At 33.1% G+C, this 10,320-nt stretch overlaps 2 protein-coding genes across 4 annotated transcripts; both read right to left on the bottom strand.

Moving 5' to 3' along the window:
• Nucleotides 1–4,956: 4,956 nt before the first annotated feature.
• LOC126927910 (omega-amidase NIT2-like) lies at nt 4,957–7,204 on the bottom strand (the record flags this gene model as incomplete). Its single annotated transcript, XM_050743902.1, has 5 exons — nt 4,957–5,066; nt 5,183–5,416; nt 5,696–5,864; nt 6,307–6,491; nt 7,063–7,204. Coding segments are annotated over 5 exons (822 nt in total), but the record flags the coding sequence as incomplete, so codon positions are not given.
• A 1,002-nt stretch (nt 7,205–8,206) lies between these two features.
• On the bottom strand, nt 8,207–10,237 carry LOC126927904 (G-patch domain and KOW motifs-containing protein-like). Of its 3 annotated transcripts, XR_007716037.1 has the most exons (5): nt 9,915–10,236; nt 9,446–9,803; nt 9,263–9,366; nt 8,890–9,148; nt 8,207–8,616 (listed from the first exon to the last, which is right to left on the bottom strand). XR_007716037.1 is itself a non-coding variant. In XM_050743892.1 (4 exons), exons 1-3 carry the CDS (start codon nt 10,052–10,054, stop codon nt 9,271–9,273), a joined length of 594 nt encoding a protein of 197 aa, XP_050599849.1. In that variant the 5' UTR covers nt 10,055–10,237; the 3' UTR covers nt 8,562–9,148; nt 9,233–9,270. The 3 variants fall into 3 exon arrangements, 2 of the variants coding, with proteins under 2 accessions (XP_050599849.1, XP_050599850.1); XM_050743892.1 differs by having other exon boundaries at nt 8,562–9,148; nt 9,233–9,366; nt 9,915–10,237; XM_050743893.1 differs by having other exon boundaries at nt 8,562–9,148; nt 9,915–10,237.
• Nucleotides 10,238–10,320: the final 83 nt, after the last annotated feature.

Genomic DNA, 10,320 nt, shown 5'->3' with positions numbered 1-10,320 from the left:
TCTATTTTTGGCGTTAACTTTGTCCCTTTCTCTTCCCTCTTGCCGCACTTTCACTGGAGCACTGTTTCGCACGTCCGTTTAGGTCGCCTGCCCAGGCGGAACTGTGCACGTTTCTTGTATTCGTTTCTTGTATTTTTATGAGGAATTCAGTCTTTTTACGCCACAAGAGTCTCAACGTTTTCGTTTTCACGCCTACGTTACGCTCGTTAAACACGTTGCAACAAGACCATGAATAAGGATAACAGCTTTAATGTTTTCACATGTGTTAATTTATTATTTTAGACCTTAAATATTTTATTTATAAAATCTTTATTCAAACAAGTTACCATTGTCGCTACAATAAATCAATGAACGAAATCAGTTTAAATTTAAAATATCATTTCATAATTTCTCGTCACTTGTATCTAAAAACAACAAGAAAACGGTGTATCCACATCGTGCGTAGACGGGAAATTAAAACAGTGGAGCTTAATTGAAACACTGATCATATTCCGCGATTGTAAAACAATAATAGAAAATCGTGTTTCTTTCGAAGGGTATGAAATTGTCAGGAGATTATGCCATAAATGAAATTGGAAACTGGCTGGTCAAAGGGATTAAACTCAATTAAACTGAACTGTGTTATATTGTACAAAGGCTAGAGAACTGCTACCAAATATCTGCTAGTTTAAAGGTGTCCATTATAATTATAAATTATAATTATATTTCAAATTCAATCTCCTAGTAATAAGTAAATTAATATTTTACCTAAAATCTGTGATATAGATAACAAAAATAAATTCTTTACATTATTCGTTAGTTTGCAATATAGTTTGAATATTATCTTTATTTTCTTGTGTCTTTGTTATTCTTAAAAGATAAACTGCTTATTTACAAATGTAACACTGCATATGCTATTGATAAATCATTTTATATTTAATTCTGCAACCTTCAGTCATTGTTAAAACTTGTTGTTGACAATACTGTCGGTTAATAGAAATTTCTAAAATCCCCTTGTTTCTACTCGATTAAAGGGTATATTGCAGAAACTATGTTAGCTACAGTGTTAGCTACAAATCACCTTTGTCACTCCATTAAACTTATACACAATAGTATTGTTTCTTGTTTTCATTTAAAATAAAATATGTTATTGTAGGAATGAAGCAGAATGTTCAAATAATTGAAACAACTTTTTGTCCTATAATTAGTGGCTTTCATTTTAAAAATTAAAAAATTTTTAATCAACGATATTTGGAAGTTTCGATCTAAAATGACCAGGAATTGAAACAGAAAATATTTTGATGCCAATAAATACGTATTCTTCACACATGAAACAAATATGAAAACAAAAATCGATGTATATGAATGAATTTTGAAATGGGGAGGAATTATATGATTATACCCATTCTCTGTTGCGTTTAATTGTTTCAATTGATGTCTCATGAGAATTTTCATCGAATTTTTTAGAGATCCTGGCTGTAAGGTCTTTTTAAAATTATAAGAACAGATTCAAATTATAACATTTGAAAACTTGTGGTTACAAAACTTACTTGTTTCTCATAATTATTTAAATGAATCTATTCGGCATTTTGAGTGACCGTCCCTTTATGGCTCGGACGGTACCTCTCCTTCCTTTGGTAAATTCCGAATTATCTGTCCTCCCCGAGCTGCAAACCTGATGACTTAGACAGTAGGGAAAAACATCAGGGAAAACCTTTGGCTAGAAAAGTACGATAGACGAACAAAATTTAACGGCTGATGGGGAGTATCAACAACATACAAGGACAATCATCAACAAAGTGTCGTACCGTGCGGGTGAAATACTGGAGTTTCAATAAGATCCTATTATAACCATCGAGTTCAGACCATCAAACTTTGTTTGCATAAAGTAAGTGTAAACAAAGTGTCAAATTACACTAACACTCGATCTATTAAATCCGTTCCACCTTGAGCGTTAATTCATTCAAGGTTCGTGGTATCGATCGATCGGTCGGACGTGCCCGGTGGCTCTTTAGTTGATGATTTGTAACAGAATCCTTGCATTAACACAGATTCTCAGAACACACAACTTCACCCAGCAGATATCGATTACAGTCAGTTGTCACTAACGATGCTTTTATCAACAATTTCTTTACCTGATCCTCTGTTGATCCTCTGGAAGTTTTAACTATATATATTCTCTAGGAACAGTAAGATTTTAATGATATAACTTTACTAATGAGATCTTAATGTCATAAACGGTATCGAAACTTCTTAATTAATGTCGTTATCGAAGAAGAGACTCGTAATCTTCTCAAACGAAGAGCACTTGATGTTTACAAGTAGAACTCGATATCTTAGTTTCTTAAAATGTGTTTCTGTCTTTACTTTCTAAATGTAAATGTTACGTCGCGTGAAAAGGTCCGCGCGACGTACTTTAATGTCTGACCGTCCAGACCCAAACGTCATTAGAGAACCCTCAATAAAACTAAGGCCCACCATAAACCGATTCTCATTAGCTTGCAGAAACCTTGAATCCTGCAAGCATTTTCGGTTTATAGCGGGTACTTAAAAGGTCCTTAGGTTTATTGAACGTTCTTAAATATTACGGAGTAAGCTGGTAGTTATGACGGGAAAAATTGTTAATTATATGACAGGGAAAATCAGGCATTTAGAGATTAGAAACATCTGGGTTTTCCCACGAGTCATGCCGTTAGGATACTTCCATATCCCAACTTCAACCGTTAACGTCTTAGCTAATGGTAACGGGGATCTGTGTCCTCACATTCATAACGGAAAGTACGAACAACGAATCAGCTTACTTCGTTAAAAACCTCCATCGTCATTGACACAGGTAGACGTCCGAATCAGTCAGTCGTTCGAGTCAGTCGTTCGTAGTCGTTCGAGTTAGTCGTTCGTAGTAGTACGAGTTAGTCGTTCGAGTAGTACGAATCAGTCAGTCGTTCGAGTCAGTCGTCAGTGCAAGCCACCCAAGTCAACCAGTCGGAGTCAAGCAGTCGACGTCTCTTCATTCAGTCTTTCGGTTGATCCTGTTGATTCGATTCAGTCAAGGTTGGATCTGATCAATCGCCACATCTACTACGATCCACGAGCCTTCCTCTCTCAGATTGGCAGTCTGAATCTGAGCAAGATCCAGGCAATCTTCAGACTCAACGACGTTACTATTGTGTGTGATTAAACGAAGCTGTTGGAGAAAAATATAATCATAACCCTACCAATCACGGAGTTATATTAATTCAACCACCCCTATTATCTTAACGGAAATCAGGGGATCGATCTACTCGCGGCGTCGATCATTAGAATCGTAACGGGAATTTACGACTCCCGTTGACGTGTTTCCTCGCGATTGCGTCTCCCCGCGATAGCTCGAAAATACAGTAAACTTTATTCAAAACGAGCCGTTTATTCGTTACAGGCCGTTAATAAAATTGCACTTTGCACAAAGGAATTGCCGTTAATAATTTAAGATTCTCTGCTCGTCGTACAGGCTATATATCACGTAATTATTCACGACGATCGTAACGTTTAAGTCCAATTCGAGCTTAAAATCCCACGTGAGCTATACTACCACAATAGCCTGAATTTCTATTTGTTCGTTTACTGCCTGTTCGTACTGCCTGTTCATCCGTTGTAAATTACAGCAAAATCTTCTAATGTGTTCCAGAATATGTCTTCATGGAATTTTAATAATTTATTAAATCTATAGATAACAAATGTAAAACTTATTAATTTATAATTAATATAAAATAAGAGAGCACGAAACTTCCTATTTTATGGACATATTAAATATTTGTAAAAAATTCTCTATCATTAGTATCACTTTAATTACTTTAAAGGATATAATCCCATAAAGCCGTGACCCCTGAAAGAATCGATGTTCACGCGTGACAAATTGGCGTCGTATGAAAGTTCCGGTATGAACGTTACTAGAGCTGATACCAGCTAGGGGCACAGGTATATGTTCTGGGTCCATTATATATTTATAAAGGGCTGCCGATTCAACGAGTGGTCCGGGTAAATTTAAATTGTAAATAGACAGAGATTTCAAGTAAAAGCCTGGATAAGAGCGGATATGGTATGAGAGTCTGTTGTGGAAAGAGGAACAGGCTGCTTTTATTTGTAAAGTTTGAATTTCCTCTATATCGAAGGTGTTTAAGCCGCAAGTGTGTTTCATGTTAATCGTTCATGTTAATTCATTCGAGACCGAGATTTTATTGAAATACGATTCCTGGGTGTCAGTACGATCTGAATGTTTTGTTAGAATGATACTGTGCTTTTCTCTCTCTGGAATATCCTTTTCATATTTTAATTTTAAATCGATGACAATCTTAAATTTTGTACCTCATGTTTTTAAAATATAAAATTATATACTATGTTATGCTATAATGTATTATGTACAGTTATATATATTATGCCTACTGATTGATATGAATTTCTTTCGGTCTCGAATGCGTTAAAACGGAGCGCAAAGAAGTCGAAATTACTTATTGTAATTGGTAAAACATCGTGAAAGGCAAACAGATACAAGAAAGAAGTTAAACTATAAATTATATTTGCGACATTGTTCTGTTTTTGCTTTCATTAAGCCTTTCATCAAGACAGCCGATCTATAAATATTAATCGACCGATTTCTCTAAGCTTGTAACTTCAAATTAATGTTTATATATATAAAGAGTTACGTATTAATCTATCTAAATATTTAAAAAGATGTTTAATGTTATAAATGATGGATATTAAAGATGTTCAAAAGAATGTAGTCTTCGCGTGTTCTTTATCATATCCCTGATCAAAGACATTCCAATATTATTACAATATCCAATTACATATTGATACACAAGATATACAGATTATTATTTATCACATTTTGGTTTTCTTAATTGAGTTATTCATTTAGTATCATTAAATGATAAGTAATTAGTAATAATTCATAAAAAAAAAAACGGTATTGTAGTAGAAATATTATAAGAAAATAACATTTTCTGTTTCAGTGTAGAGTTACTCCTTCTTATAGACAGTGTCGTACAAATCCGTACGTCTTTGAGAAAATGTAGGTATCTGAGCCCTTACTTCCTCAACAACTTTCAAATCTGAGAGAAAAGAAAAACATACGAAGTAATAAGTAATGCTTGCTAATAAATTCAGCAAATACAGAGGGAGCCGGCAAAATCGATAAACCAACGTTTAATGTTAAGCTGGAAATTACCGATATCGGTGACCACGATATTTTCCTGAGTTTCCAAATCATAAAGGATTTTCCCCCAGGGATTTGTCAACTGTGTATGTCCCCATGCGACATAACTTGCTGAAGGAACACGAGCCGGTGATATACAGGCGACGTATAATTGATTGTCATTCGCTCTGGAACGCTGAAGTAATGACCAGTGCAGTGGTCCAGTGGTCATATTGAATGCCGCCGGATATATCAGCATTTGGCAACCTAACACAGAGAAACGGGAAATATGAGACCACTGAATTTTAGTTAACTTTGTAGGTGCACAGTCCACATTCCATAATTTATGAATATGCGAGAACAGTCCTCTTGTCGTGCTTCTAATTCTTTTATTTATTTCATTTTCAGCGAATATACTGGTTTTTTTAATTAAGCTCCTTTTTATACAGAGTTACAGATTATATTGATTATATTTTATATAGAATATATTTAAGAAAGATAGTTACTTTCCTGCTAGTTAAGTATTGTTCGATTAAGCTACTGTACCTTTGTTCCGATAAATGCGTGCCATTTCCTCGAATCTGATATCATAGCAAATGCCAATACCTATTTTCCAGCCCTTCACATCAAACATTGTTAGGGAATTACCAGGACTGAGTGAATCACTCTCTCGGAAAGTAATCTTGTTGGGAATGTCGATGTCGAATAGATGTACCTAATAACATAAAAATATAGTTGCTAACTCTATTGCTGTAACTTTTGTAATTTAACATCAATGTTACGAACTTTTAAACTTTAATTGTTTTTTATTTAATAACTGACAGCGTTTTTATCACTTTCTTTTATTAAAAAGTTTTATCATTTAATAATATTTGAGAAGGAATATTTTTTAAGAAAAAATAAGTTTTTTCCTATGTGAAAAATTTATATTACACGACAAATATATTGTACAAAAACTTATATATTATATTACGACAAAAATGTATGTTTCTCGTATCAAAAAGTATTTTATAAACCTATAACATATTTTGTAAATTATAGAATTGGTTATAGTACACGTATGTACATATGTATATTCCTAAATTATTCCTAGATAGAGTCACTTTCTCCACCCCAATATTTTCAATTTCAAAGCCACATGGACGTATATTATTTACCTTCCGGTGTTTTGCTATCAAAGTTCCATCGGGACCCCAAATAGTACAGGTATTGTACAATTTATCGCCCTCTATTTCAGGTATCGTACCACCAACTACATAAATGCTGTTTTCCTTAGCTGCCTTCGATAAAGCAACGCTCGTTTCACCATCAGGAATACTCTCGGCGTATTTTGGAAAGTATTCTGCATTGCAATATTTCAATTAATGAAAAATAACTGTCCTTTGTTCCAACCATAAATTAGGTTGAAATGTTTGTCAATTTTTTATTTTTTAAATTATTAAAATAACTAAATTTTATATTTCGATTTACTTAAATATATAATTACTTAGATAATAGTACATATAATAAATTGTTTCTACAGGTTCAAGATGAAAAATGAATATTTAGAAATGTTCAATTACAATCATGCTATTTGGGTTAGTACCAGTGACTTGTTACTTAACGACTTTGCTAGTACTTTTTCAAACATAAAGTTAGATTTTAACTAACTTTAATTTTTAACTACTATAGGTGGAATTATAAATACAAAATAATTGATAATACTAGTTTATAAGTACCTAATTATTAGTATCTTAAAAAATATATTTATACAAAAATCACGATAATCATAAAACTGGGGAAATTCTATATTCTCGAGTCAATTCACAATCTTTATGGAAGTATAAACGATAAGGTAATTTGTCTACTTTTACTTTTTTCTATATAGTTGTTATACATATAATAAATTATTAGAAAAAGAAACAAATTATTACGTATTCCATATGGTGAATTAAAGCATTCAGGAAGAGCGATAATATCAGCATTATGCTCTTTCGCGCTGGAAATGTAGGAAACTGCCCGCTCTACATTTTTGCTTTTTACTTCATTTACTTGAAGTTGTACCAAGTGCCAAGCGAAATGCTAAAATGTTGGAAAAGTTAAATACACTCGGTTATATATTTCCCATACTTTTTATCTATAAATACTTTATACATAGTGAATACTTACTCGACATCGTTCGCACTACTTGTTTAGCGATGTTCGTAAGTATCATAATGTTCTTTGAGGTCATGTATGGTACTACTCGATATCAACATTACGTAAGCAATACGCGGGGATTTTTTTATAATTATTGATAAAGTTTAGGACATTAACTTTGATGTAATTGTAAACATTATTACATATTATAATTAAATGTAATTTTCAGTTAAGGGTAAGAAAGAAAATATACTGTAGTATCGTGGGCAAAAGGCCCAAGATATCGGCCGAACCGTATACAAAGTGGCGAGAGCCGTGGCGCCGTCGAGTACATCAATGTGTCGTCGGTCCTTTCAAGTGGACAGTTTTGTGGAAAGAGTCTGCGTGACCCTGGCCACGGGGTTTCGGGACACGTGTTCGATGGGACGAGAAAAGAGAAAGAGACGCTAAGGGTAGAGTTAGTTGAGACGCCAGCGAGAACGAATGCAAAAGGCGTGCAGTATGGGTTGAGAAGCGAGAGCGTGCGAGTGCAGATGCCGAAGACGAGAGTTGTAGAGTTGCTAGCGTTGTAGAGAGATCGAGTTGTTAGTTATAGAGTTGCGAGAGTGATTTGAACGGAATAAGACTTTTGTGTTTTAGTTCAAGTTGAACATTTATCGTTCTCTGTCCATTTAATCTCTGTTATTTTTATTTATCTTAATAAATAGTATTAGGAGAATTTTACAAATCTAAATCATCCTAATCCTATCCTTTTTCCGATACTACAATACTTTTGTAAAAATACACTTTATTATAAAATCTGTATAAATAAAATTGTACAATTTATCTTGAAAGTAAAAATGACCGAATACGTTCCTGGAAAATATTACTGCCTACTAAATGATCGAGATCTTGATCTTTCTCGTCTTTCGTGTTTCATTCTGTCTGCATAATCTCTGGGTTTCTTATCTCTAACTTTTTCTCTTTCTTTGTCTTTCTTTTTATGTTTTTTACTTGATCTTTCAGATGAGCAATCGTGCTTCTTATGTTTCTTTGACTTCTTCAATCTTTTAATTTATAAGAATCATTACTATTAGAGTTACTTCTTTCTCTCCGTCTCTTCTTTTCAGAATCACTATCGCTGTCATCATTAGATTCGGAGCGCCTTTTTCGCCTATCTGATTTTTTATCCCCCACTTTATCATACTTGTTCTTATTATGCATCGTACTTCCGATTTTCTTTCTTTTATTACTACTTTTGTCACCATCTTCACTGTCTTCGGGGTCAGGGGACATTGATCTTCTTCTATCCATCTTTTGCTTGATTCCCTTGGATTCCTTGTCCTTATATTCCTCATACTTTTTTGTATCTGAAATTAACCCCATAAGATACTGAAAGCTAAAACCTCTACATTTATCATATTTTATATAAAAATAGAAGGGACCTTTAAAAAATTGCATGCAACAACACACTTACAGGTACTCTTGAATTAGTTTTTCTACGCGTCTGATTATGTATTTATATGTATATGTCAATTCAAATTTATTTTCTTAAAAGTCCCTTAATGAAAAACTAACACTTCATATTAACTTTGAACTTTTGAGTTCTTATATAAATATTCTGATTTAGTCACTGGCTGTACCATAAATTCATTTACAGATATTATATTTCCACCAAGAGCTAGTTTTATTATGAGCCTTCCTGCATCATCATCGAATCCTTCTATTTGACCATAATTATTAATTTGTTTTCCAGCTATAATTTTCACAAATGTTCCTTTCTCGATTTTAACCTCTTCCTCTTCTTTTTTGGAATCTGTATTTTTCTTCTGCAACGCCACTTTGTCTGCTCCAAGACCCATACCTTTTGGTCGTAATTCTGGTATGACAGCTGCTACTAATCTGTAATAGTTAGAATAAACGATTGTGAAATAAAAAATGATGTTCTCTGTTTACTTTCCAATAAGTGATGTATTAAACACATATAATTAATTTAATCCAGAGTAAAATTCATACTTTTCATTTCAACCAATTCCCTTTCCTGGTTGCCATCCCATTCCCCGTAACATAGCTACACCAAAAGCATCAATAGGAATTTTTTCATAATCTTCTAACGTAGACTGAAAAATACAAAACGATATTTATAATATGCAAATGTAATACATCTGTGCATTGCACATCAATATGCTGATAACGTACCTGTTCTTTGCCTCTTAATGATTCATCTTCTACTAAAGGTAAAGTTAAATCATTTGTTTTAATTTCATATTTATTCTTTGACTTAAGTTCCTCAATGATTTCTTTCGTCGCTTGCTCTTCTAAAGTAACAACTTTATTTTCACTATCTTCAACTGGCTCTTTCTTTATTGATATTATTGGCGATGTTTTTCCATTAGATAGCTTTGATTTTGCCTCGTTAACACTAGCGTCTCCTACCTTTTCCTTATCTGCCTTCGGAAGGAAAATGTCTGCATCTATTTTATTAACAATTCTATCATGCCAGGTTTTTGAACCTAGTAACGGAATAATTAGAGGTTCATCTTTTTTTTCTTCCTCACTGAAATAAAAAAATTGTTTTCAAATATATATATATTCCGCTATTGGTGATTTTTATAGGTTAGGTTGAGGTTACATGTTTCTTGATTATAAATTTTACTTTTGAACTCACCCTATTACTTTAATACCTTTTTCATCAAGGCATTCAATGTAATCGACTTTCTTTTTTTCTTGTGGAATAGCATTTTTTAACACAGGTTTCTTAATAGATTTCAAAAAACCGAAGGAAATTTTCTTTCCTTCTTTTGCCATTTATTTGTTATTTCAACACTGACTTATAGATCAATACACATGTATATACTAGACATAAAGATCGATGTCACTTGAAACTATGTACATGAATCTAATATCTTATTATACTTTATTAATCTATTCACAATTACTTGCACATTACTAAAATTTCATTCCGACAATATATCAAGCGCCTGAATAAGTGACATTAAAGTAAACATATATCAGAGAGGAAATACGAAGAACTGACGCCTATGGTTTTCTATGTTACAGAGCTAGTGCTGCAC

Source organism: Bombus affinis, unplaced genomic scaffold, assembly GCF_024516045.1.
Source record: "Bombus affinis isolate iyBomAffi1 unplaced genomic scaffold, iyBomAffi1.2 ctg00000305.1, whole genome shotgun sequence".
Taxonomy (NCBI): Eukaryota; Metazoa; Arthropoda; class Insecta; order Hymenoptera; family Apidae; genus Bombus; species Bombus affinis.
This window is presented reverse-complemented; position numbering and strand designations above follow the sequence as displayed.